Source organism: Lepidochelys kempii, chromosome 7 (assembly GCF_965140285.1).
Source record: "Lepidochelys kempii isolate rLepKem1 chromosome 7, rLepKem1.hap1, whole genome shotgun sequence".
NCBI classification, from domain to species: Eukaryota; Metazoa; Chordata; order Testudines; family Cheloniidae; genus Lepidochelys; species Lepidochelys kempii.
This window is the reverse complement of record NC_136386.1, coordinates 838,693-865,163: the sequence shown is the minus strand read 5'-3', so window position 1 is coordinate 865,163 and position 26,471 is coordinate 838,693. Positions and strand designations below refer to the sequence as shown.

Below are 26,471 nucleotides of genomic sequence, written 5' to 3'. Positions count from 1 at the left end.
GTGTGCGTGTGTATATTTGTGTGTGTGAGCGTGTGCAGGGATCCCTGTGTGCGTGTGCAGGGATCCCTGTGTGCGTGTGTATATTTGTGTGTGTGTGTGAGTGTGTGCAGGGATCTGTGTGTGCGTGCTTGCGTGGCTGGAGAGCTCTGTGTTTGTGCACGTGATCTGTGTACGTGTGTGCTTGCACACCCATGGGTATCCGTGTTTTTGTGTGCGTGTACGGGGGGACTGTGCGCACGCCCCACTCTCCGGGGGCATGCTACCTGTCTGGGTGTGCCCTCTGCCTGCTGGTGCCCTGACTGTGCCCCTGGGCACCTTCCCGCTGGCCAGGCATGTTGTGCGATGCAGGGCCTGGCCGCCACTGGCAGGCGTGGGCGTCTGGCAGGTTCTGTGGGGTGTGAGCTAAGGGGCAGGGATGGCTGGACTGGGCCCCAGGGCATGGGAAGGGGCGGGAGGGCCTTGTTGGCTTGGCTGCTGGGGGGATCTTTGCCAGAAGCTGGGAATGGGCGAGGGGAGGGATCCCTTGCGGATTCCCTGATCTGTACAAGCCCTTCTGGGCCACCGTCGGCAGACAGGACACTGGGCTGGATGCACCCTTGGTGTGACCCAGTCTGGCCGTTCTCATGTTCGTATGATTTGCACCTTTGCTCTGGGGCACTCCCTGGAGTGGCTGCTGTTGTCATGCCGACTGTGAGGGAATTGATTTAAAAAAGCCAAGTTTGATTTTTGGGTGGAAGGGGCTGGGAGCAGGGCTGGGGCCAGGGGCAGAACTGGCCTGGCTGAAGAGGCTGGGGGCAGAGCCCTGGCGACCCAGGGGGGTGGTAGGGTGAAGAGCCCCGTGCCCTGGCATCGCCCTGGGGCCCAGCCCATGTGGCTGCTGGCCGTGGCCCTGATCTCTGCTGAGGCAGACTCCTACCCCCCTCCCCCCGGTGAGAGTGGCAATAGGTCTGGGCGCGTACCACACCGGGGGTGACCAGGACTCCTGGGGGTTCCCAAGGGGCTGAGCCCGTGGGCCCGGCCCTCCCAACCCCTTCCCCAGCTCGGCCCGTGGGCCCGGCCCTCCCAACCCCTTCCCCAGCTCGGCCCGTGGGCCCGGCCCTCCCAACCCCTTCCCCAGCTCGGCCCGTGGGCCCGGCCCTCCCAACCCCTTCCCCAGCTCGGCCCGTGGGCCCGGCCTGGCCCGGCCCTCCCGGCCCCTTCCCCAGCTCGGCCCGTGGGCCCGGCCCGGCCCTCCCGGCCCCTTCCCCAGCTCGGCCCGTGGGCCCGGCCCGGCCCTCCCGGCCCCTTCCCCAGCTCGGCCCGTGGGCCCGGCCCGGCCCGGCCCTCCCGGCCCCTTCCCCAGCTCGGCCCGTGGGCCCGGCCCGGCCCGGCCCTCCCGGCCCCTTCCCCAGCTCGGCCCGTGGGCCCGGCCCGGCCCGGCCCTCCCGGCCCCTTCCCCAGCTCGGCCCGTGGGCCCGGCCCGGCCCGGCCCTCCCGGCCCCTTCCCCAGCTCGGCCCGTGGGCCCGGCCCGGCCCGGCCCTCCCGGCCCCTTCCCCAGCTCGGCCCGTGGGCCCGGCCCGGCCCGGCCCTCCCGGCCCCTTCCCCAGCTCGGCCCGTGGGCCCGGCCCGGCCCGGCCCTCCCGGCCCCTTCCCCAGCTCGGCCCGTGGGCCCGGCCCGGCCCGGCCCTCCCGGCCCCTTCCCCAGCTCGGCCCGTGGGCCCGGCCCGGCCCGGCCCTCCCGGCCCCTTCCCCAACTCGGCCCGTGGGCCCGGCCCTCCCAACCCCTTCCCCAGCTCGGCCCGTGGGCCCGGCCCGGCCCTCCCGGCCCCTTCCCCAGCTCGGCCCGTGGGCCCGGCCCGGCCCTCCCGGCCCCTTCCCCAGCTCGGCCCGTGGGCCCGGCCCGGCCCGGCCCTCCCGGCCCCTTCCCCAGCTCGGCCCGTGGGCCCGGCCCGGCCCTCCCGGCCCCTTCCCCAGCTCGGCCCGTGGGCCCGGCCCGGCCCTCCCGGCCCCTTCCCCAGCTCGGCCCGTGGGCCCGGCCCGGCCCTCCCGGCCCCTTCCCCAGCTCGGCCCGTGGGCCCGGCCCTCCCGGCCCCTTCCCCAGCTCGGCCCGTGGGCCCGGCCCGGCCCTCCCGGCCCCTTCCCCAGCTCGGCCCGTGGGCCCGGCCCTCCCGGCCCCTTCCCCAGCTCGGCCCGTGGGCCCGGCCCTCCCGGCCCCTTCCCCAGCTCGGCCCGTGGGCCCGGCCCGGCCCTCCCGGCCCCTTCCCCAGCTCGGCCCGTGGGCCCGGCCCGGCCCTCCCGGCCCCTTCCCCAGCTCGGCCCGTGAGCCCGGCCCGGCCCTCCCGGCCCCTTCCCCAGCTCGGCCCGTGGGCCCGGCCCGGCCGATCCAGTCGTTGACCCCTCAGCTCTGCTGGTTCAGCTCGAGCTCCTATCCGGGCAGGCAGAGGCTCTTCTGCTCTGATGCCACCCCTGCTTGCTGCCCCACACAGGCCCTGAGCGTGGTGCCGTCACGCTGCTGCTCTGCGCCAGGCCTGCTGGGGCGCGCTGCCCGCTGCCCCTCAGGGAAGGCGGCTGACAGCCCGGCCCGGGAAGGATGATGCCTCTGGGTGAGGATGGGCCGAGCTGGAAGAAGAGAGCCCAGGACATCCGGGAGATCTACGAGTTCCGGGAGACCCTGGGCACGTGAGTCAGACCAGCTGCTGCCCAGCCCGGTGCTCGGATCCGTCTCTGCGCTTACCGTGTCGCCCTGCCCGTCCCGGCCTTGCGGCCTGTCTGCCCTGGGGAGGGCTTGTAACCCCAGTCCTTCCAACAGGGGGCGCTGTGGGGGGGTGGGGGCAGGATACTGGCTGTGGGGGGAGCTCCCAGCAGGGGGCGCTGTGGGGGCAGGGCAGGGCGCTGGCTATGGGGGGAGCTCCCAGCAGGGGGTGCTGTGGGGGGGCGGAGCAGGGCTCTGGCTCTGGGGGGAGCTCCCAGCAGGGGGTGCTGTGGGGGGGTGGGGGCAGGGCACTGGCTCTGGGGGGAGCTCCCAGCAGGGGGCGCTGTGGGGGGGTGGGGGCAGGATACTGGCTGTGGGGGGAGCTCCCAGCAGGGGGCGCTGTGGGGGCAGGGCAGGGCGCTGGCTATGGGGGGAGCTCCCAGCAGGGGGTGCTGTGGGGGGGTGGGGGCAGGGCACTGGCTCTGGGGGGAGCTCCCAGCAGGGGGTACTGTGGGGGGGCGGAGCAGGGCGCTGGCTCTGGGGGGAGCTCCCAGCAGGGGGTGCTGTGGGGGGGTGGGGGCAGGGCACTGGCTCTGGGGGGAGCTCCCAGCAGGGGGTGCTGTGGCGGGGGCAGGGCAGGATGCTGGCTGTGGGGGGAGCTCCCAGCCTGTCTCAGCCTCAGCCTGTCCCTGTGGGGGGCAGGGGTGTCCCCGGGAGCTCTGGAGCCATTGCTTTCTCCCCAGATGGTGGCCCCGTGCCGCTCCCCCATGGGCTCCAGTGGGGCTGGTGCTGGGCGGGGCCGGGGGGGGGGGGAAGAGGAACACACACAGGACGGAAACCTGCTGCCTCAAATATTAGCCCAAGGCTCAGCACTGATGCCGGGAATGGCTGGGTCAATATTGACAGAGCCCTTCAGTGTGCTGGTGGGGTGAAGCGGGGCTGGGGCTGGCCAGGCATCCAGCTGGGCAAGACCCCCCTCCTGGGTGGGGAACCAGCCATGTGCCCACCTGGAGTGGTGCTGCGCTCCCTGGCTTGGTACGGCACAGGTGGGTTTGGGGCTCAGCCATGGGGTTAGCAGGGTGGTGCCCTCTGAGGCTGGCTAAAGCTCTAACGCTGGATTAATGTGTGAATTACAGGCAGGATTAGGGCAAATGCCTGGTCCATGCCTACCGGGCTTCTGTATCTGGGCACTGGCCTGACTCGGGCTGTGCCCCTGCTCAGGAGTGGGGCCATGAGCCCAGCTCCCTAGGACCCGAGACCAGGCCTGACTCCCCCACCCCTCACGCCCAGACCCTAAACACATCCTCCCTAGGGGCACGTCCATTCCATGTCACCCTTCGGGGACTCTCTCACATACCTGCTTTATTCCTGGGGAGATCCATGCCAAGCCTGCATGAAACCCCTCTGCTGAGAGCCCTCCAGTCGCTCCGTCCTGCCAGGGCCCTCAGCCCACCTGTCCTCCAGCACCGCCTCCTGGTGCCCACGCTCCCTGCCCCTGCAGCTCTGGGTCTTTGACCTGCTCTCCTCCAGTGGGCCCCAACGCTCAGCCAACCTCTAAACTCTCTTTCTTTCCCTGTGGCACCTTAGAGACTAACCAATTTATTTGAGCATAAGCTTTCGTGAGCTACAGCTCACTTCATCGGATGCATATGAAGTGAGCTGTAGCTCACGAAAGCTCATGCTCAAATAAATTGGTTAGTCTGTAAGGTGCCACAAGTACTCCTTTTCTTTTTGCGAATACAGACTAACACGGCTGTTACTCTGAAACCTTTCTTTCCCTGGCTCTGCTCCCTGCCGGCCGCCTGGGAGAGCTGGTCTCTTTCAGCCTCACTAGGCCTTTTAGCAGATCCTTTGCATGACCAGGACTGAGCCATTCCATGTTCACAGCATCTTTGTCCTGGAGACGCTCCTGGAGACGCCCCATGGCCCCTGTCAACAACTGCCGGAGGCCAGGCCCTGGGCTGGAGTTCTCCAGAGAGTTCATGGAACAGCCTTCATAAGCTGTACCCAGATCCCCCAAAGCCTCCCCCCAACAAATGGAGCAGAGCCCCCAGTACCCCAGGGACGCCCCTCCCCCCAATGGGGGTTACCTCCAACTAAGACAGGCCCAGTGATCACACCAGTGGGCAGTGTCTGCACGTCTGCTCCAGGTTGATCGGGGGTGGGGGAGGGTATGGGGCAGAATTCATGGGCCCCAGGACTTGTGATTGCCTGCGGCAGCCGTGAACAAGGTGAGCCCTGCAGGCAGGCTTTTAGCCCCGCAGCTCCCCACCACCCCCAGGCTGGTCCCCAGCTCCTCCCCAGCTGCCCTGCCCCTTCACCTTCACCAGCTGCCACTCTAAGCTGGGCAGGCTTTCCCTAGGCAGCTGCTTCGCTCTTGGCTTGGCCTTCCTGTCCGGACTCCAGGACTGTGGGTCTGGTGCCGTCACCCAGCAGGGCCTCTGCACAGACCGAGTTCTGCCCAGTGGCGCTCAGCACTGATGGAGCGTCCCGCTGAGGGAAGCCAGCAAGCCCGTCTGTGGGCCCCTGGGGCCAGCCTTAGCGGTTTGCCTCTGAGTCCTCTCGGTTCACCCCACAACTTCTGTACCCAAAACACAGCAAAAGGAATGTCCCGTAATATCCTGCCATGAGGGTCCCACAAACGGCCCACAACGGCTCAGGCTGCCAGCAGAACGAGGGGCTCCCAGAACCTTTCCCCCCCCGGGCTTGCTACCAGCTGGGGGGCATTGCGTAGGGGCGGGTGGTGCCGTCTCCCCCACTCAAACGACTGGCACTCCTGTGGGGGGCTCTCAGAGGCACAAGCTGGGCACAGGTGGCCGGGGGGTGCAGTCAGTTGCATGTAGGTCCTACTCCCCCTCTGTCCCGAGCCAGCTCCCTGGGCGGCTCTCCCCGCCGGCGCCGGCCCCGGCCCCAGCCGGTGTACCCCTCGGAGCCCACAGCTCGGTGCTCAGGGCTTGCCTTGCAGCTGCTCCTCTGGCTCCTGGCTCTGGTGAGCACCCGCTTGGCCCTCCTGGCTGCAAGGCGTAGGGCTGCTCCCCGTGGGCTGGGCAAGGGCTTGGGGCTTCCTGCAGGGGGGCTCCCACCAAAACCCCATCTGCTGTGCTGCCCCAGAGTCTCAGCTCCACCCCTGCCCATGGCAGTGCCCCTCCCACACAGAGAGCAGGAGTCACAGCGACCCCCCCCCGAAAGCCCCCCTCCCTGCTGCCTTTAGCTGGGCAGGAAGCTCCTCACCAGGCCCCTGCTGAGTGCACTGGGCCTTGGGCCCTCGGTGCCATGGCATCTGGTCCCTGCGCTGGCTGAGCTCGCTCCCCAACTCCGCCTGCCCCACCTGTCCAGCTCTGCCCTGAGCTACTGCGGGGGGGGGGGCTGTCTGCTGGGGGTGTGCCCTGGGGGTGTGCCCTGGGGGGGGCTGTCTGCTGGGGGTGTGCCCTGGGGGGGGGCTGTGAGCCGCTGGCTCCCCGGGCTCTACCCCATGCACCATGAGCTGGATCTGCACTTCCAAGGCCCTTGGCAGTGGATCCCCACCTGACCCCCACTCTCTCTCTGGCTGCTGAGCTGACTCCTGCCTCTGAGCGGCCCCCAGGCCAGCCTCCCTCGTCCACTTGTGAGGTTTTCAAACCAGCCCCTTTGTTCTTTCTCCCCTGCTGCCCCTCCCGCAAACATCTCCAAAGCCATCTCATTGTCCACTTGCGCAGCCCTCCTTCAAGCGCTGCTTCACTGGGGTGCCCCGAAACCCGTGGCCAGGTCTCGGTTGCTGGTGCTGAGCTCGCCGCCCATCACGCTGACTAGTGAGGAGGGGGCAGCCCCCCGTCTGCGCTGGGGGAATGATGCTTTCTGCACTGGCAGGGTCCTGGGGCTGGTCTCTCCCCTCTGTATAATCCCCAACTCCCCTCGCACAGGGCTGTTTGCAGGCCTCTGGGGAGCCAGGAGCTGGATGAACGTACACAGTGACTTCTTCCCTGGGCTGGGGTGGGGCAGTGCAGGGAACCCAGGGGCCTGGGGTTTCCATGCAGCGGTGGGAGTAGGCAAAGCAGGGATCCTAGGGGCTGGGGTTTGCACAGGGGGGTCCATGGGCGGGGATCCTAGGGGCTGGGTTTGAAAGATGGGGCAGTGTGGGGCTCCCAGGGGACTGGGGTTACAGATGTCACAGTATTAGATAAACCATGTTTCACTTCCTGTCCTCTCCGGAAACCTGGGCCCTGGTGTCTCTGCCTTTTCCTGTTTACAGCCCAAGTGAGCAAGTCAAAAGAGAGCTGGCCATGGGTCAGCAGCAGGCAGGCTGGAGCTGGCTGGCTGGGGCACTAGGGCCAGCCTGCTCAGCAGTGCTCGAGCAGAGGTGCTGGCTACCAGTCCCTTTCCAAAAAGAAAAGGAGGACTTGTTGCATCTTAGAGACTAACCAATTTATTTGCGCATAAGCTTTCGTGAGCTACAGCTCACTTCATCGGATGCATACTGTGGAAAATACAGAAGATGTTCTTATACATACAAACCATGAAAAAATGGGTGTTTACCACTGCAAAAGGCTTTTCTCCCCCCACCCCACTCTCTTGCTGGTAATAGCTTATCTAAAGTGACCACTCTCCTTACGTTGTAATACATTCTGTATTTTCCACAGTATGCATCCGATGAAGTGAGCTGTAGCTCCGAAAGCTTATGTGCAAATAAATTGGTTAGTCTCTAAGGTGCCACGAGTCCTCCTTTTCTTTTTGCGAATACAGACTAACACGGTTGCTACTCTGAAACCTGTCCCTTTCCAAGTCATCCTAAGCTCCAGCCTCTCCAGATGGATGGTGCGTGAGTGCCAGACCTGGCCGGGCAGAGCCTGGAATTCCTGCTAAATCCCCCCATCTGAGCACCGGAGCAGCTCTGTGAGACCACCAGTCCTGCGCCGTCCTGGGTGCCAGCCCATCATCTGGGCCTCCGGGTGCCGTCTTCTCCTCCCCCATTGGCCCAGCTGCCTGGCTTTGTGCGCCGGAGTGCCCTGTTCCTGGCTAGGAGGAGCAGGGGTCGGAGCCTCTGCAGGGCCCAGTGGGGTCTGTGGTGCGACTGCCTGGTACTGGCTTGGGTGGGGCAAGCCCGGTGCAGCTGGTTTCCATGCGCTCCCTGGCCGGGCCTTTCCCAGCTGCCATGGGCGGCTCCAATCCGTCCTTATCTCGGGCCTGGCCCCTGGGCTGGATCAGGATGTTCCTGTGCAAACAGCTGCCCAGCCAAGCCGTGTGGCATCAGTTTGGGCAGCCCATCTGGGCACAGGCACCTGCTACTGCTGCTTTTGAACCTGGCAGGGGAGCTCGCTGCTGGGCCCGTGACGGGGGGCGGGCTGGGGCTCAGGGCAAGCCATGAGACCGCCACCCAAAGGGAGCATGGGGACTGGTTTTCCGGGGACTGGTTATCCAGGGACCCCTGCCTGGTGCCGAGGTGCAGCTGGCTCTGGGGGGGTGCGTGGGGACTGGTTATCCAGGGACTCCTGGCCGGGGGCTGGCTCAGGGCACTAGCACTGGGTGTGGCCTGCCTGGGGAGAGCGGTGGGGCTTTCGCAGTCAGAGTGGAAGGGGATGAATGATCAGGGCTGGCTCCTTGCAGGCAGCCTGTGGGGGGGTGGGGCAGAGTGGGGGGCAAGGACGCAGTGCTGCCTGGCCCACTGTGGCTTGCTTGCGTCCTGCTAGCCAGTCGCCATGGAGCCCAGCTAGGCCCCTTCCCGCGCTGGCCGGGCCGGCCTGGGCTCCCAGCACGCCCCAGCCCGGCACAGCAGCAGGGGAGGAGGCTCAGAGCTTGGCATCTCCGAGGGTGGGCACGGGGCTGGGCTCCTACCCCCGCTGTTTCTGGGGGAGCCGCCGGCCAGGGCCCACGGCTCGTTCTGCTCCCGGATGGGCCCTCGGCAACAGCCCCGTGTCCTGACCCCGCCGCAGAGGGCGGGGGAAGCCCAAAGCCCTGTGCAGGTCCAGGCCTGGGTGTGACCCCCGGCACTCCGGCCGTGCGTCTCGGCCTCTCCCTCCCCCCGGGCCTCCTTTTCTTCTCGAACTAGCTGGGGTTTCCGGCTGTCACCATGCCAACAGCAGCCAGCTGTGCTGCTCACGCCTGGGCTCCCCCCGGCCCCCCCCGGTCCTGAGCGCCCTCTGGCGGCTTAGCCCTGCCCTGGGAGAGCCAGGCATGGCTGCGGGGCTGGTCCCAGCTCACCCCCCTCTCTCCCCAGGGGAGCCTTCTCCGAGGTGGTGCTGGCCGAGGAGAAGACGAGCCGGAAGCTGGTGGCCATTAAGTGCATTGCGAAGAAGGCCCTGGAGGGGAAGGAGACCAGCCTGGAGAACGAGATTGCCGTCCTGCACAAGTAGGTGCTGCCGGCCTGGGCAGCGTGGCTGCCGGGCTCTGCATGTGCCATGGACGCAGGTCTGGCCTGGCTGACCCCTGTCCTCGGAGCGTGCACCTTCGTGAGAGTGACCATCCCTCCTGCACGCTGGCTCCGTTCCGCCTGTGGCCGGGCAGCCCCGGGTCTGCACCAGCACGGCCGCCTGCCCAGCGCCTTGTGCCACGAGGGGCCAGAGAATCTCCTCTGGTGGGTCACTCACAGAGCCCTGCCACTCCCCTCCGGGCAGCCACATCCAGGCATCTGGGCCGCTTATCAGAGTCTTTCTCAAAATAACCCCAGGCTGGAGCCTCGTGATGTCCCTGCCGCGCCTGACCTGGCCGTGTCCTGGGACTCGTGGGCGAGCGGCCCGCCTGGCCAAAACCCGGCTGCGACACCCCTGGTCCTGCCCGCTGCTGGGCGGGGGAGTGCAGCGGGGGGACCCTCTGGCAGCAGGTTAGCATGGGGCCTGGTCTGCCAAAGAAACTCCTCTGCAAGCTGGCGCTGCCGGGCCCAGGGCCTGCAGGAGGAGTGGGGAGTGCCAGCTGCCTGGTGCTGCGTGGGCTGGGCCGCCCCTGCTAGGCACGGCAGCCTGCAGAGCTGCGTTCGCTTGGGCACGGCTGCCCATGGCCCCTCTGGGCCCCAGGAGCTGGGGCAGGACAGTCCTGACCATGTGGCCTCCTGCCCCCGCGCCCTGGCGCCAGAGGCCGGGCTGGGGAGCCTTGTACCCCAGGGCATTCCTGCGGGGCAGGCGACTGCCTCAGGGTGGTGGGGTGCAGAGCGAGACTGAGCAGAGAGCAAAGGTGACCCCTGCGCCACACCTCTGGTCCGTGGGAGGAGACCTGTGGTGCCCAGGAATGGCCCCCTGGCTGCTCTGTGCCCCAGGATGCTGTGCCCCCAGCTCTAGGGACACCTGCCCACTCCTGGCTGGGCTGCAGGACCCAGGGCCAGGCTGAGCCATCTGCCTGGCCTGGCCTGTGACCGCTGAAGCCTCTGTCCATGGAGGAGCAAACAGCACCCTGTGCAGGGCCTGGTGCCTACGAGGGCCGGCCACTTCATCGCTTCACCTGCGGCCCCCATCTCCCCTGCGGTCCCCCTGTCTCCATCTGCCCCATTTCCAACTTCCCCGTGGCCCCCCCATCTGCCCCGTGGCCCCCCCCGTCCCCACGTCCTACCCATCTGCAGCCCCCTGTCTCATCTGCACCCCCCCCTGTCTTCAGCCCCCTATCTCCAGCCCCCCATGTCATAAGCCGTTTCCCCATCTTTCTCTCAGGATCAAGCACCCCAACATTGTGGCTTTGGATGACATTTACGAGAGTGGGGGTCACCTCTACCTCATCATGCAGCTGTGAGTGGGGGAATGGGGCTCCCTGCCTGGCAGAGGGGGGAGGGGACATGCTTGTGTTGGTGCTGGAGGCAGCTGGGGCGGGGGCTAGTCCCTGACAGACACAAAGAATCATAGAATCTCAGGGTGGGAAGGGACCTCAGGAGGTCACCTAGTCCATCCCCCTGCCCAGAGCAGGGCCAATCCCCAACTAAATCATCCCAGCCAGGGCTTTGTCAAGCCTGACCTTAAAAACCTCTAAGGAAGGAGATTCTACCACCTCCCTAGGTAACGCATTCCAGTGTTTCACCACCCTCCTAGTGAAAAAGTTTTTCCTAATATCCAACCTAAACCTCCCCCACTGCAACTTGAGACCATTACTCCTTGTCCTGTCCTCTTCCACCACTGAGAATAGTCTAGAGCCATCCTCTCTGGAACAGCCTCTCAGGTAGTTGAAAGCAGCTATCAAATCCCCCCTCATTCTTCTCTTCCGCAGACTAAACAATCCCAGTTCCCTCAGCCTCTCCTCATAACTCATGTGTTCCAGACCCCTAATCATTTTTGCTGCCCTTCGCTGGACTCTCTCCAATTTTTCCACATCCTTCTTGTAGTGTGGGGCCCAAAACTGAACACAGTACTCCAGATGAGGCCTCACCAGTGTCGAATAGAGGGGAACGATCACATCCCTCGATCTGCTGGCAATGCCCCTACTTATACATCCCAAAATGCCATTGGCCTTCTTGGCAACAAGGGCACACTGCTGACTCATATCCAGCTTCTCGTCCACTGTCACCCGTAGGTCCTTTTCTGCAGAACTGCTGCCTAGCCATTCGGCCCCTAGTCTGTAGCGGTGCATGGGATTCTTCCATCCTAAGTGCAGGACTCTGCGCTTGTCCTTGTTGAACCTCATCACATTTCCTTTGGCCCAGTCCTCTAATTTGTCTAGGTCCCTCTGTATCCTATCCCTACCCTCCAGTGTATCTACCTCTCCTCCCAGTTTAGTGTCATCTGCAAACTTGCTGAGGGTGCAATCCATGCTATCCTCCAGATCATTAATGAAGATATTGAACAAAACCGGCCCGAGGACCGACCCCTGGGGCACTCCGCTTGATACTGGCTGCCAACTAGACATGGAGCCATTGATCACTAACCGTTGAGCCCAACTATCTAGCCAGCTTTCTGTCCACCTTATAGTCCATTCATCCATCCCATACTTCTTTAACTTGCTGGCAAGAATACTGTGGGAGACTGTGTCAAAAGCTTTGCTAAAGTCGAGGTATATCACGTCCACTGCTTTCCCTTCATCCACAGAACCAGTAATCTCATCATAGAAGGCGATTAGATTAGTCAGGCATGACCTTCCCTTGGTGAATCCATGCTGACTGTTCCTGATCACTTTCCTCTCGTGTAAGGGCTTCAGAATTGATTCCTTGAGGACCTGCTCCATGATTTTTCCAAGGACTGAGGTGAGGCTGACTGGCCTGTAGTTCCCAGGATCCTCCTTCTTCCCTTTTTTAAAGATGGGCACTACATTAGCCTTTTTCCAGTCATCTGGGACTTCCCCCGATCGCCATGAGTTTTCAAAGATAATGGCCAATGGCTCTGCAATCATATTCGCCAACTCCTTTAGCACTCTCGGATGCAATGCATCCGGCCCCACGGACTTGTGCTCGTCCAGCTTTTCTAAATAGTCCCGAACCACTTCTTTCTCCACAAAGGGCTGGTCACCTCCTCCCCATGCTGTGCTGCCCAGCGCAGTAGTCTGGGAGCTGACCTTGTTCGTGAAGACAGAGGCAAAAAAAGCATTGAGTACATTAGCTTTTCCACATCCTCTGTCACTAGGTTGCCTCCCTCATTCAGTAAGGCGCCCACACTTTCCTTGACTTTCTTCTTGTTGTTAACATACCTGAAGAAACCCTTCTTGTTACTTTTAACATCTCTTGCTAGCTGCAACTCCAGGTGCGATTTGGCCTTCCTGATTTCATTCCTGCATGCCCGAGCAATATTTTTATACTCCTCCCTGGTCATTTCTCCAGGCTTCCACTTCTTGTAAGCTTCTGTTTTGTGTTTAAGATCAGCAAGGATTTCACTGGCACGTCCCACCATTGGTGGGCAGGGGGTTAGTCCCTGACACATGCACGTCTCACGGAGTGGGGGCTAACCCGGAGCTCTCCCCTCCACCTGCAGGGTCTCGGGTGGGGAGCTCTTTGATCGGATTGTGGAGAAGGGTTTCTACACGGAGCGAGACGCCAGCCAGCTGATCCGGCAGATCCTGGACGCTGTGAGGTACCTGCACGACATGGGCATTGTGCACCGGGACCTGAAGGTGAGCCAGCATCTGGGGAGGGGCCCTGCCCGTGTGGCACCGCTAAACACGGCGGTTGAATCACCGAAGCGTCACTGGCAAGTGCCTGCACCAGGTCTGCCAAGGCGTCACTGAAGGCCTGTCTCCTGGAGCCTGTTCTGGGGCAGGCTGAGCCTCAGGCCAGGGTTGCCTGAGAGCTCTGATCTGATTGCCATCCATGCCCGGCACCAGCTCTGCCTTTCTCCACCGGGGTGGGCACAGAGGAGTCTCCCCAGTCTCTGTGCGGGTTGAGTGAGGCTCTTTCTGACCATGCCTCGTGTTCCAGCTGTGTGTGCCGTGCTACTGCACGGTCCCTGGGGGTGGCTGCTGGATTTGCCTCATGCTGCTTGGCCCCTAGCTGTGTCCGGGGAGTCACCTGGGCTCTGCTGTGTCCTGCAGGGAGGTGTCTGTGGGTGCCCTGGCTCTGCTGGCAGCTGAGTTACTTACTTCCCAGTGGCTGGGTTGTTGGCCCCACGCTCGCTCGGAAGCTCGGGTCCGGAGCGGTGTTTGCTGCTGTGGTCGAGGGCGGCCCAAAGACCTGCGGAGAGGAGCTGGCTGGCGGGCCAGGAGCCCCTGGGACCTGGGATCTGCTGGCAGTCGCTGGGCGGCTGGTTTCGGAGGTTGTGTCTCTGCTGCCCGGTAGAACAGGGCAGGGGCCGCTGCGGAAGAGTTTTATGGCAGTTGCCTGTAGCCATTTCCATACAGCACAAGGGTGCGTGGAGCTGCCTTCACAGGGATCCTGGGCCCTTCTCTTCAATCTGGACTTTCTGAAATACCCTGGCTTGCGTTTGTCCCGGGGTGCCCTGCAGGGCATGTTGGTTTCTCTGCAGATGCCAGAGGTGCCAGCCATGGGCAAGCAGCAGCCGATTCGTCTCCCAGGGGGTGGGCAGGGCTCAGAGCTCACGAGGCTGGTTTGGGCTCCAGGTGGTGCAGGGAGCTACGCTGATCAGGAAGGTGGCCCAGTGCTCCGGCGTGTAACTTTGCCAGGCTGCACCTAGCCCAGGACCCTTCCCAGCCCAGCCGCTACCGAGAATGAGCTGAGAGGAGCAGATGCTGTTTGCCTAGGGTTGGAAATGCCTCACGCAGCTCTAGCAGTCCCATGCCTGGGTGCTGGGATGGGAAGTTACGCAGCCTTGTGCTCCGGGGCCAAGGGGGCTCTGCCCGGTCTCTGGAGCCTGGCCCAAGTGTGCTGTGTTCTGAGCCGCAGAAGAGTTTTGGTCTCGTGTGTCTGTGAGATGGAGTGTCTGTGAATTCTCCAAAGCTCCTATTTGCACTGAGTGCTCCAGCCCCTCAGACGCCCTCCCTGTGCCTGGACAGCACCTGCCTCTTCCCCGGCCCCAGCGCGCCCGAGTGCCAGGCCCCTGCCATATTCCTCCCGCAGCCTGGGCACGGCACTGCTGGCCAGGGGACTCAGCACCCCCTGCTGGAGCCCGGGCAGGCTGATTCGACTGCCAAGGTGGGAGGCAGGGGGAGGGGAAGAGACTGGGGGGCTAGGAGCAGGGTTAATGGGGGTCAGAAGGCTGGTAGGGATGGGAACAAATGGGGCAGGCTGGGATAGTGGCAGGGGACCAGGGCAGGAGGTGAGGCCATGGGGCAGGGCTGGGGTGTGGGGGCAGCTGGGATCATGGCAGGTCAGGCAGTGATGCCATGGGGCAGGGGCAGGGCGTGGGGGTGGCTAGGATTGTGGCACGGCTGGGGTGTGGGGGTGGCTGGGATTGTGGCAGGGGCAGGAGGAGAAGCCATGGGGCAGGGCCGGGATGTGGGGGCAGGCAGGAAATGCGGTGTGGGGCACACAGGATGCCCTGTTGCGTGGGGGGCCGTATGTGGCTGGGGAGCTGGAGCCAGCCAGGGCCTGGCTGACCCACTGGCTCGGTGCAGCCCGAGAATCTGCTCTATTACAGCCCGGACCCAGACTCCAAGATCATGATCAGCGACTTCGGGCTGTCAAAGATTGAGGGCTCTGGCAGCGTCATGTCCACGGCCTGCGGGACCCCCGGCTATGTGGGTGAGTGATGCCGGGTATGGGGGACGGGAGGGTGCCCCACCCCACCCAACCTTGGCTTTCCTGGGAGGGGGCTTCTGTGCCAGGTTAGGGTTTCCTGTCGGGGGAGGGGCGGAGTTCTGCCCTGCGTTTGGGGTTTCCTGTCGGGGGGGTTCTGCCCCGTATTGGGGTTCCCTGTCGGAGGCCAGGGGGAGGGGGGTTCTGCCCCATGTTGGGGTTTCCTGGCAGGGGGTTCTGCCCCCTCTGGGATTCCCTGTCGGGGGGTATCGTGTAATTAACTCTCTCGAAGGAGACTAAGCCCCATCCTCACAGCTGCCCCCCTCTCCCCCAGCCCCGGAGGTGCTGGCCCAGAAGCCCTACAGCAAGGCTGTGGATTGCTGGTCCATTGGTGTCATCGCCTACATCCTGTAGGTACTGCGGGGCTGTGGGGGGGGGCGGTGTGGGTGGCGCAGGGATCTGGGGGGAATCCCCCTGAACTGGGTGGGTACATTACCTGGATCCCTCCTGTGATTCCCCCCCAGGCTGTGCAGTTACCCCCGAGCTGTGATTTCTCCCCCCCCCATTGTGCGGGTCTCCCCCCATCTCTCACTTTCCCCTGAGCAGTGATCTCATCCCCCCCCAGACTGTGCAGTTCCCCCCCCCAGCAGTGATCTCTCTCTCCCCCCCAGGCTGTGTGGTTACCCCCCCTTCTATGACGAGAATGATGCGAAACTCTTTGAGCAGATCTTGCGGGCTGAGTACGAATTCGACTCGCCCTACTGGGACGACATCTCCGAGTCAGGTGCGCGGGGCTTGGGTTCTGCTTCCCCCATGGGCTGCAGTGAGTGTGGGCAGGGGCCAGTGGTGACATGGGGCGGGAGGTGCAGAAGAGGCGGGATGGGCAGGGCCCGGCAGGTGCCATGATGGGTGTTTGTTCTCTTTGGTTCTAGCCAAAGATTTCATCCAGCACTTAATGGAGAAGGATCCCAGCAAGCGCTTCACATGTGAGCAGGCCCTGCGGCACCCCTGGTAAGAGGCCCATCCCTTGTCCCCCCCAGGGATCCCCTTTGACAAACTACCCCACCCAATGGTGTCCCTGGCGTAGGACAGGGACTGTCCCTCCTCAGCCAGCTGCTCCAGGGGCTCGGTCACTGCTGGGTTGCTCTGCCCCAGCCTTCATGGGCCTGCCCTTTAAGCAGTGTGTGTGTGAGCGGGAGGGGGTAGCTGCCGGGACCCTGCCACCCTGGGCACCAACTCCCACCCCACCTCTTGCCCATCTCAGGATCGCCGGGGACACTGCGCTGGACAAGAACATCCACCAGTCCGTCAGTGAACAGATCAGAAAGAACTTCGCCAAGAGCAAGTGGAAAGTGAGTGCCCTCCCCCCACCCAGCAACCCACAGCTACGCCATCACCATCCCCACCCGCACCCTGGCCACTCCCAACTCCAGCCCTGGCCTCTCCCGGCAGGGGGCGCCGTGGGGGGCGGGGCGGGGCGCTGGCTGTGGGGGGAGCTCGGGGCTCTCCCGGCAGGGGGGCGGGGCGGGGCGCTGGCTGTGGGGGGAGCTCGGGGCTCTCCCGGCAGGGGGCGCCGTGGGGGGCGGGGCGGGGCGCTGGCTGTGGGGGGAGCTCGGGGCTCTCCCGGCAGGGGGCGCCGTGGGGGGCCGGGCGCTGGCTGTGGGGGGAGCTCGGGGCTCTCCCGGCAGGGGGCGCCGTGGGGGGCAGGACAGGATGCTGGCTGTGGGGGGAGCTCGGGGCTCTCCCGGCAGGGCGGGGCGCTGGCTGTGGGGGGAGCTCGGGGCTCTCCCGGCAGGGGGCGCCGTGGGGGGCAGGACGGGACGCTGGCTGTGGGGGGAGGTTGGGGCTCTCCCGGCAGGGGGGCGGGGCGGGGCGCTGGCTGTGGGGGGAGCTCGGGGCTCTCCCGGCAGGGGGCGCCGTGGGGGGCCGGGCGCTGGCTGTGGGGGGAGCTCGGGGCTCTCCCGGCAGGGGGCGCCGTGGGGGGCAAGACAGGACGCTGGCTGTAGGGGGAGCTTGGGGCTCTCCCGGCAGGGGGCACCGTGGGGGGCGGGGCGCTGGCTGTGGGGGGAGCTCGGGGCTCTCCCGGCAGGGGGCACCGTGGGGGGCCGGGCACTGGCTGTGGGGGGAGCTCGGGGCTCTCCCGGCAGGGGGCGCCGTGGGGGGCAGGACGGGACGCTGGCTGTGGGGGGAGCTTGGGGCTCTCCCGGCAGGGGGGCGGGGCGGGGCGCTGGCTGTGGGGGGAGCTCGGGGCTCTCCCGGCAGGGGGCGCCGTGGGGGGGCGGGACGGGACGCTGGCTGTGGGGGGAGCTCGGGGCTCTCCCGGCAGGGGGCGCCGTGGGGGGCGGGACGGGACGCTGGCTGTGGGGGGAGCTCGGGGCTCTCCCGGCAGGGGGCGCCGTGGGGGGCGGGACGGGACGCTGGCTGTGGGGGGAGCTTGGGGCTCTCCCGGCAGGGGGCGCCGTGGGGGGCGGGGCACTGGCTGTGGGGGGAGCTCTGGGCTCTCCCGGCAGGGGGCGCCGTGGGGGGCGGGGCACTGGCTGTGGGGGGAGCTCTGGGCTCTCCCGGCAGGGGGCGCCGTGGGGGGCGGGGCGCTGGCTGTGGGGGGAGCTCGGGGCTCTCCCGGCAGGGGGCGCCGTGGGGGGCCGGGCGCTGGCTGTGGGGGGAGCTCGGGGCTCTCCCGGCAGGGGGCGCCGTGGGGGGCAGGACAGGATGCTGGCTGTGGGGGGAGCTCGGGGCTCTCCCGGCAGGGCGGGGCGCTGGCTGTGGGGGAGCTCGGGGCTCTCCCGGCAGGGGGCGCCGTGGGGGGCAGGACGGGACGCTGGCTGTGGGGGGAGGTTGGGGCTCTCCCGGCAGGGGGGCGGGGCGGGGCGCTGGCTGTGGGGGGAGCTCGGGGCTCTCCCAGCAAGGGGCGCCGTGGGGGGCAAGACAGGACGCTGGCTGTAGGGGGAGCTTGGGGCTCTCCCGGCAGGGGGCACCGTGGGGGGCGGGGCGCTGGCTGTGGGGGGAGCTCGGGGCTCTCCCGGCAGGGGGCACCGTGGGGGGCCGGGCGCTGGCTGTGGGGGGAGCTCGGGGCTCTCCCGGCAGGGGGCGCCGTGGGGGGCAGGACGGGACGCTGGCTGTGGGGGGAGCTTGGGGCTCTCCCGGCAGGGGGGCGGGGCGGGGCGCTGGCTGTGGGGGGAGCTCGGGGCTCTCCCGGCAGGGGGCGCCGTGGGGGGGCGGGACGGGACGCTGGCTGTGGGGGGAGCTTGGGGCTCTCCTGGCAGGGGGCGCCAGCTGTCTCATGTACAGGGCCCTACCAAATTCATTCTGTGTTTGGGTCAATTTCAGTCATAGGATTTTAAAAATTGTCGATTTCCGCTATTTAAATCTGGAAGGTCAGAGCGCTGTGATTGTCGGGGTCTTGACCCAAAAGGGAGTCGTGGAGGGGCGGGGGATTTCTGGGGTAGAGCTACCCCTATGTCCGCGCTGCTGGGGAGCGAGGGCTGCTGGCCGGGAGCCCTGCGCTGAGGGCGGCAGTGCTGAAGGGGGGGAGGGCACGGGCCGGCATCGCCCCCTCACTACGCCCCTGCTGCCGACAGAGCCGGGCCCTCCCTCAGCAGCCACGGCTCTCTGAAGGCAGAGCAGAATTAAGGGTGGCTCTACCACAACCCCCTAAAATAACCTTGTGACGCCCCCCCACCTCCCTTTTGGGTCTCCCCCATGAAATCTGTACCGTAGAGGGTAAAAGGACACAAAAGACCCGATTTCACAGTCCGCGACGTGTTTTTCATGGCCATGAATTTAGTAGGGCCCTGCTCATGTGCGTTTGCTGCTCTGGGGCTGGCGTGGGAGCCAGTCCCCATTAGCGGCACCCCTTCACAGCCCCCTGTCCTGGTGCAGCAAGCGTTCAATGCCACCGCCGTGGTGAGACACATGAGGAAGCTGCAGCTTGGAACCAGCCAGGAAGGCCCCGGGCAGACCACTCCACCCAGCCCCTGCGACCTGCTGGAGGCTGCCGCCAGCAACGGTGAGTCTCCAGGCCGGGGAACATTGAACTGGGGGGGTCCTGTTGGCTAGGGCTACATCCCCTGTCCAGGCCCTCCCTGCCCATATTCCCTATGCCAGGCTGAGCCGAGCCCCCAGGCAGGAATGCGGCGTCTGATTGCCTCTTCTCTCCCGGCAGGGTCAGACTCCAGGGGCTGCGACAGGTCGCTGGAGCCCAGCTCTCACGGCCCACCCCAGGACTGACAGCACCCAGCATGGCCCTGCCCCGTGGGGCCCTGGCAGGCTGGGCTCCGAACTTGGGGATGACCTGCCCGGGGTGGGTGGTGGCGCTGGCATCTCATTGCTGCAGCTGCCATGATCCAAGCCGGGTGAGTGGACGCAGGCTGCAGCCCTGGCAGGGCACCACAGAGAGATGTCCCGGGCCAGAGCCTCCGCGGGAGACGGCAACCGCAGCTCGCGCTTGAGGCACGGATGCCCCTGCTGCAGGGTCCAGGCTAGGAGCCTACCATCTCCCCTGGGGCAGAGCCAGGGCCCAGCCTCCCTGGGGGCCGCACCTGGGCCAGGCACACTGACCCCCTAACGTGCTGGGTCTTGCATGTACTTGCTCACGCCCCTGCAGCTCCCTTCCCTCCCTCTCCGCTGTAGGGAGCTGGTAGAGCTGGGGCTCGCACTCTGGCTGGACCCCCAACAAGGGGCCCTGAGCAGGCTACTTGCCTAGCTCTGCTGAGGGGGTGGGGAGGGGAGGGCTTGGTGCAGCCAAGCTGCAGGGTGAGTGGGTGAGGCTGTGGCTGGCCTTTGCTGTGGAACAAGGGGCCTGGTTCACCTAGCTGCAGCCGCCATTCCTGCCCCCGACACCTGTGTCCCCAGCCCCTTCCCGCATGTTCAAGCAGAATTTCCACACAAGGCTGTTTCTACATTGACGCTTGTATTAAAGGAAAGCAGTGAATGCAGCCCGGCAGCTTTGCTCACTGGGGCCCTGGCTCCGTGGAGGGGAGACGCGAGGGGGGCAGAGTCCCCCTCCATCCACTCGCACCATGGCTGGGCCAAGGCAAGGCTGTGCTGGGTCAATGCCCCAAGCCCCCCAGCCTGTGACACCAGTCAGGGGGGACCCGAGGGGAGAGGGTGAATCCATGTCACCTGCTGAGTGCACTGGGGAACGCTTGGCAGACCCAGCAGGGTAAATGCCCCCTCCCCCCATGCTAGGGGTTGCTCGCAGCACCCGGGTCCCACGCTGCAGGCTGGCAGATTGCAGCCCCCAGTACCAGTCCCGGCAGCTCTGGGCAGCCCCCCCGGCTGCAGCCGGTCTAGAGCCTGGGCACCGGGGTTAGGGCCCAGCCTTGGCTTGTGCTGGCTCGCATGGGCTCTTCCCCCCGCTCCAGGAGCCTCCGCCTGGCTTGTGCCTTGGGGCGCTGGGCTGAGCCAGGACTGGCCCTTTGCCCTGGTGGGTGCCATACCCACGGCGCTGAGTTCGCACTGAGCCCCCACCCCAGTTTCCCCTCCAACCGCTTTGGATGCTGATAATCGGCGTTACAGACCCTGTCCACACAGCCAGGCCGCCCCCCGGGTTTGTCATCGCCCCCTTCCCCCAGGGCCGGTGGCACCAGCAGCAGGGGCAGCCCTCCCCAGCAAAGCTGCAGCCGGAGCTCCCCCTACAGCACCCCCTGTGGGGAGGGGCTGGGGTTGGTGCGGCACTTTTCCCCACGGGGCCGCTTCCGGCTGGCCCCACGGTGGAATTTGCCAGTCAGGGCACAAGTGGCTGGAGCTGCTTCTGTGTACAGAGTCCCTGTGGCCGCAGGCGAAGTCGAGTCCTGCCCCCCTGCGTCCAGGGCAGGGGTGGGTCTGCAACAGGACAGAGAAGCCGCTGTTGGGGATGGGCCCCCCCTTGCCCCGACGCTTGTGCCAGGGTTCTGCCGGAACATCTTTAAATCGGCACAGAAGAGAACCTGTGAGACAGGGAGAGATGGGGAGTTTGGGGGTGGGGAGGACACGCTTAGCCGTGGGAAGGGGGATCTGGCCTTGTGGGCTGCCCCGCTCCGCAGGCCAGTCCCATGTCTGTGGGGGGGCCCCTCTGGGGACATGCCCTGGGCACTACTCACCGCCTGCGCCCAGCCTGCATGGGATCCCCAGAGCCTCCGGAAAAAGTCTCCTGAGGAGAGAAAGCTCCAGTGAGGGCGGGCGGGGGAGCAGCCTCTGGGGCCACGTGGCCTCCCTGCCAATCTGCGCCCTGGGACCCGTCTCCTTGCTGAGCTGCTCCCCAGGGAGGGGGCCAGCGCGACCCCCCCGGCACTCACCAAGCTCACTGTGCACGCGCATCGTCACACTCCGGGCGCCTGAGCCCAGCTCCAGGCCGTAGTCCCGCCGGGCGATCTGCCACACGTGGGTGTCCACGGGCACGGCCTCCGTCTTGTCTAGCGCCATCAGGCACACGCAGTCCGCCACCTGCCTCCGGGGGGGCGGGGGGGGGGAGAAGGGTAAGGCCCTGCCTCCAGCCCTCAGCTCCCCCCCGCCTTCTGTCCGCCCCCCGCCTCCAGCTCCCCCCAGCCATCAGCTCCCCCTGCCTCCCATCCACCCCCCCGCCTCCAGCCATCAGCTCCCTCCGCCTCCCCCCACCTCCCGTTCACCCCCAGCTCCCCCAGCCATCAGCTCCCACTGTCCGCCCCCCACCTCCAGCCATCAGCTCTCTCCACCCCGTTCCCAGCCATGAACTCCGTCCGCCCCCCAGCCATCAGCTCCTCCCACCCCATCCACCCCCCACCTCCAGCCATCAGCTCCTTCTGCCCCCCATCTCCAGCCATCAGCTCCCTCCACCCCCTGTCATCAGCTCCCTCCACCGCCTGCCTGCCCCCCACCCCCCATCAGCTCCCTCCATCCCCATCTGCCCCCCTCCCCCAGCCATCAGCTCCTTCTGCTCCCTGCACCCCCTATCTGTCCCCCACCTCCATCCATCAGCTCCCTCCCGTCCCCACCTGCCCCCCATCAGCTCCCTCGGCCCCCCACCTGCCCCCCTGCCATCAGCGCCCCCCTCCCCCAGCCATCAGCACCCCCCAGATTGAACTGCTCCTGCCATACACGTCCCCTGTGGCCCCCCCAGCTCTCAGCATGCTGCAGGATGGGGCCCTGTTCCCCGGCCCAGCGCCTGGCGGCTGAGGTGAAAGGAGCCTCCCCTGGGGCCCCAGCACTCACCTTGGCCCCCACGCCGGGCAGGGCGCAGAGCAGCCTCCTGGCTTCCGGGTAGGGGGTGCTGCGCAGCTGGTGCAACCCCTCGGCCCCAAACTGCCTCAGCACAGCCTGGGCGCTCTGGCTCACAAACTTTGCCCGGTAGCCAAAGCCCAGAGCCCGGAGCCGGCGCTCAGCGTCAACCCCTGCACCAGAACAGCAGGTCAGCCACAGGGTGGGTGCTGGGCTGGCAGCCGGGGGTGGGAGGGGGGTGGAGGGGCACAGGGCTGCTGGCTGGGGGGGAACAGGAAGGGGCGGGCAGGGGGCTGCCGGCCAGCTGGCTGGGGGGGCAGGAGGGGGTGGGGCTGCCGGCCGGCAGGTTGGGGGGCCGGAGGGGGCCGGACACACTCACCGGCCAGGGCCTGCAGCGAGGGGAAGGCGTGGTACGGCTCCGCGTCCAGCTGGCAGAGATGGCGCCCGAAGGCCCGGCAGAGGCGCTCGATCATGCCCGTGATGCGCGCCAGGTGGTTGTTGGTGGTGCAGAGGAAGGAGAAGAGGCACTCGACGGGGTCCTGGCGCAGCACGCGGACGCCTGCAGGCCAGAGGGCAGCCTCAGACAGGGAAGGTGCTGCCTGGCCTCCACATGGCAGCCCCACGCAAAGCCCTCATAGTCACCACCCCTCCCTGCGGCCAGCGCCAAACACCCAGCAGGACTCAGGTGCCCGCAGCCTGTGACTACACCAGCCTGGGCAGGCCCCAGCCCAGCTCCTCTCCCCAGCCACAGGCACCAGGCAGGAGCCAAGATTCACCCGAGCCACAGGACCAGCACTCCGCGGGGCATAGGGCACAGCCAGGGCTCCACACGGCCCCAGACCGGCCACCACGCATCTCCTCCCTCCGCCTCTGGCCTTTACAAGGACCAGCTGAGCCGAGAGATGCGACTGTATGCCACGCCAGAACCTCCTGCCCGTGTGTCCCACCCCGCTGAGCACCCAACCCTGCACAGGCCCCTGGAGCAGCACCGCCCCGCTGCCCCACTCTTTGCCCCTCCGAGAGCTCCCCCCTTGCAATGGGCCCAAGCAGCAGGGCGGCTGGTACACCACTCCGGTAGCACATGGTGACGCGCCTCTGTCAGCAGGAACGCTACACTGACCTGGGCGGGCTGACAATGTCCCCCCTGCAGAGCACACGCCAACAGAGCTGCTTGTCCCTACTGCTCCAAGCCGAGGGACGGGAGACAGAGGCAGGGACTTGCCCAGTTCTCAGCCCTGCGGCAAGCAGGCTCCTGCCAGGCTCACACGGATCTGGGGGAAATGCATGAGCTGGTTTATCTGTGCGACATGCGGTGCCCATTTGTTTCCCCCCGACTATTCTGAGAACCTTGAGTGAGCCAAGGCAGCCAGACACCCAGGGCAATCGGCACTGGGGTAGGGGAGGCACACAGCTGCCCAAAGCAATGCTAACTCACTGTGACATGCCCCAAGGGAGAGGAAAGAAGGTGGTGGGAGAACCACACTGGGGAGCTGGTGCTTTCGAACAGCTGAGGCCCCACAACTGAGGAAGACTATGAGTGAAATAGATCAGAAGGAAAAATGTTGACTGAAAAACTGTAACAAATTGGGAGTTCTTTAAGAAGAGTTTATCAGGGGGCCAAAATGCCATGATTCTACAGCTAAGAAAGGGCAGCTGTGGCTAGAAGGGCTTCGCGGTTCAGTGGGGAAGTCAAGGCAGCAACTAGAAATAAAAAAACAATAAACAAATGAGAAACATGGGGAAAGACGGCAATTTCTATAATGTAAAGTTATGAAATGTAGAAAATAAGGGAAGCTAAAGAAACCAGGGAAAAATCCATGGCTGGCAATAATAAGGAGTTTTTAAGTATATTATGAATAAAAGAAAGAAAACCAATAGTATAAGCCCTTGCTAGACAGAGATGGTAAAACTGGTAATGATGCAGAAAAGGCAGAAGTGTTCAGTAAATATAACTGTTCTGTGTTTGGAAAGAAGCATATCACGTCACGTGAGGATGATGAAGTACTTTCCAGTCCATTAGTAACTTAAGAAGGATGTTAAACAACATCTATTAGGGACAAACTTGTTTAAATCAGTAAGTCTAGAAAATTGGCACTTAAGAGTCGTAAAAGAGCTGACTGAGATCTCTGGGCTACTGATGTTACTTTTAAATAAATCTTGGACGAGCTGGGAAATTCCAGAAGACAAGACGAGTGCTACGGTCAGGCCAATATTCAAAAAGGGCAAGCGGGATATCCTGCTAACTAGAGGCCAATCTGCCTGACATCAACCCTGGGCAAAATAATGGAAAAGCTGATACAGGATTCAGCTAACAAGCAATTAAAGGGTGGGAATATTATCAATGCCAGCCCCACGGTGTTTGGGACACACGGCACATGTCATTCTTTCAGGAGCTTCCACGTTTGACTGATAAACGTAACTGTCGTAACTTTTGTAAGGTGTTTGCCGTAGCTTTGTCTGTTTCAAACATTTGCCCTGTACCATCTCAATAAGATACATATCAAGTGGGGTAAGCCCTGGCTAACTGCCAGCACTCCCAGAGCAGATGTCCATGGGGGCCACCATCGAATGGGGGCGTTTCTAGTGGGGCTCCACAGGAATCAGTGAGAGCCAGATGCAGTTCAGCATGTTCATCGCTCCTCTGGCAGGAAATCGGCAATCCCTGCTGACCACAGATGGAGGGAGGGGTAAATCTGCTGAGACAAGCAGGCGCGCGGCCAGCTGGGCCCATTCACACAAAACATGCTTTACCTCAGCCAACTGGCAAGTTGGACATTGAGGGCCAAGGAGCACAGGCCCCCACAGACAGGGAACAGTGTCCTGGGAAGCAGGGAGACTGGAAAGGATCAGGACCTATGGGATTGGCAAGAAAGGCCCCCAGGAGCTTAGGCCTGGTCTTACTACCTGGGAAACTGACCCAGAGCCCACCAGGTACACCACCAGCGACGTGCTCCTGGGCGCCCCTCAGACAGAGCCCCTGGGCTGGGGTGGCTCAGCAGAGTGTGACATGGGAGAAGCAGGTGGTGAGGAAGTGTGCCAAGCCCCTGCTGGAGGGGCGGCACCCAGACACCGCCCTAGGAGAAGCCCACTCAGCCCTGAGCAGAGCAGAACAGCTGGGAAGAGCCACGAACCAGTCAGGAGCCGGCAAGCATACGGCGAGGGCCCCGGCTGGGGCGAGGCCCAGCAGGGCTACCACACACAGACCAGGCAGCAGAGGAGAGGAGCCGCCCTTGGCCATGGCATCGCTCAGGGCTCAGCGAGCGGGAGCCGTGCTGACCAAGCAGCCCCGGCCCAGGTGCAGCTTGGTCAACGGAAGAAGGCTCCTGCCCTTAGCTCAAGGTAGCCAGTGTCTGCCCTTCGGGGTCAGGGCGCTGGAGCTCGGCCAGGCCAGGCCCCCAGCGAAAAGCCCTGCTGGCCGGACGTGCAGAGCACTGGCCAGACGGAAGTCCCAGCGAGACATCGCGCCCTCCCAGCCAGCCTGCCAGGCGAGACACGACACGTGCGCGTTCCCCCAGCTCAGCCCTTGGCTCTGGCCCCCAATATACCTGGGAAATTGGCAGCCACTTTCCGGAAGTGCGGGTCCATTGCGCCCCAGGCCTCGTACAGCCCGGCCAGGCCTACGTCCAGCTGGAAGTAGTCACGGAGGATCTGCTGGGCATCACAGCCGCCCGGAGCCGCCCTGGCAGGGGCCTCAGGCTGCCAGCTCCCCGGGTCGCTTCCCCTGGGCAGCAGCTCCTGCCCCGTGGCCTCTGCGCGGCTGCCTTCCTCCTCCTCCTGGTGAACCATGTACCAGAGCCGCTCTTCCGTCTGCCTGAGCGTCCACACGCGGCCCGCCAGGACCCCGGTCCAGTGCCCGGCGCTGCTCTCCCTCCAGCTGACACACACCCGCCGGTCAGGGCTGGGGCGGCTGTGGCAGCTCTAGGCCAGGGCCCCCCCCCCGCCCCAGCCTTCCCCTACTCCCCCAGGCCCCCCCCAGACTCCCCCCGCTCCGGGACCCCGCCCCAGCGGCCCCCTACTCCCCCAGGCCCCCCCCCGCCCCAGCCTTTCCCTACTCCCCCAGGCCCCCCCCAGGGCCCCAGCCTTCCCCCAGGCCCCCCCCGCCCCAGCCTTCCCCTACTCCCCCAGGGCCCCAGCCTTCCCCCAGGCCCCCCCCAGACTCCCCCCGCCCCGGGACCCCGCCCCAGCGGCCCCCTACTCCCCCAGGGCCCCCCTACTCCCCCAGGCCCCCCCCGCCCCAGCCTTCCCCTACTCCCCCAGGGCCCCCCCGCCCCAGCCGATCCCTACTCCCCCAGGCCCCCCCCAGGGCCCCCCCGCCCCAGCCTTCCCCTACTCCCCCAGGGCCCCCCCCGCCCCAGCCTTCCCCCAGGCCCCCCCCAGACTCCCCCCGCCCCAGCGGCCCCCTACTCCCCCAGGCCCCCCCCGCCCCGGGGCCCCGCCCCAGCTGACCGGAAGGCCTGGCCACAGCGCAGCACCAGCTCCAGCCGCAGCTCCGAGCGCCGGCAGGGCAGGTGGCCCCACAGCGCCGGGCCCCCGCCGCGCCCCATGCCGCCCCCCCGGCGCTCTAGGCTGCCGCCGGCAACTCTATGGCGAGCCGAGGCCACCGAGCCCCGCCCCGCGGCGCA

The 26,471-nt window shown here is 65.5% G+C and overlaps 2 protein-coding genes across 7 annotated transcripts in view; one reads left to right on the top strand and one right to left on the bottom strand.

Annotated features, from left to right (window-relative positions):
• The window catches only part of CAMK1 (calcium/calmodulin dependent protein kinase I), a 22,941-nt gene extending 3,331 nt beyond the window's left edge, over window positions 1-19,610 (top strand). The window contains exons 2-12 of one of the 6 annotated variants that reach the window (XM_073350809.1): window positions 2,467-2,659; window positions 8,863-8,994; window positions 10,283-10,357; window positions 12,521-12,659; window positions 14,556-14,682; window positions 15,011-15,086; window positions 15,348-15,460; window positions 15,609-15,687; window positions 15,941-16,028; window positions 18,556-18,682; window positions 18,839-19,610. In XM_073350809.1, coding sequence (XP_073206910.1) covers window positions 2,571-2,659; window positions 8,863-8,994; window positions 10,283-10,357; window positions 12,521-12,659; window positions 14,556-14,682; window positions 15,011-15,086; window positions 15,348-15,460; window positions 15,609-15,687; window positions 15,941-16,028; window positions 18,556-18,682; window positions 18,839-18,903 — 1,110 coding nt within the window. In that variant the 5' untranslated portion in view covers window positions 2,467-2,570 and the 3' untranslated portion in view covers window positions 18,904-19,610. The other 5 variants (XM_073350808.1, XM_073350807.1, XM_073350806.1 and 2 more) reach the window with 5 other exon arrangements.
• OGG1 (8-oxoguanine DNA glycosylase) lies at window positions 19,567-26,471 on the bottom strand. The gene is made up of 7 exons (XM_073350805.2): window positions 26,296-26,471; window positions 25,395-25,723; window positions 22,229-22,408; window positions 21,844-22,022; window positions 20,952-21,099; window positions 20,757-20,806; window positions 19,567-20,603 (listed from the first exon to the last, which is right to left on the bottom strand). Exons 1-7 carry the CDS (start codon window positions 26,391-26,393, stop codon window positions 20,310-20,312), a joined length of 1,278 nt encoding a protein of 425 aa, XP_073206906.1. The 5' UTR covers window positions 26,394-26,471; the 3' UTR covers window positions 19,567-20,309.

Coding starts and splice junctions, on each gene's coding strand:
- OGG1 (XM_073350805.2), bottom strand. CDS start 26,393: ATGGGGCGCGGCGGGGGCCCGGCGCTGTGGGGCCACCTGCCCTGCCGG. Junction 25,724..26,295: donor CGCTGTGGCCAGGCCTTCCG/GTCAGCTGGGGC, acceptor GGTGTGTGTCAG/CTGGAGGGAGAGCAGCGCCG. Junction 20,807..20,951: donor GCGCGTGCACAGTGAGCTTG/GTGAGTGCCGGG, acceptor TTCTCTCCTCAG/GAGACTTTTTCCGGAGGCTC.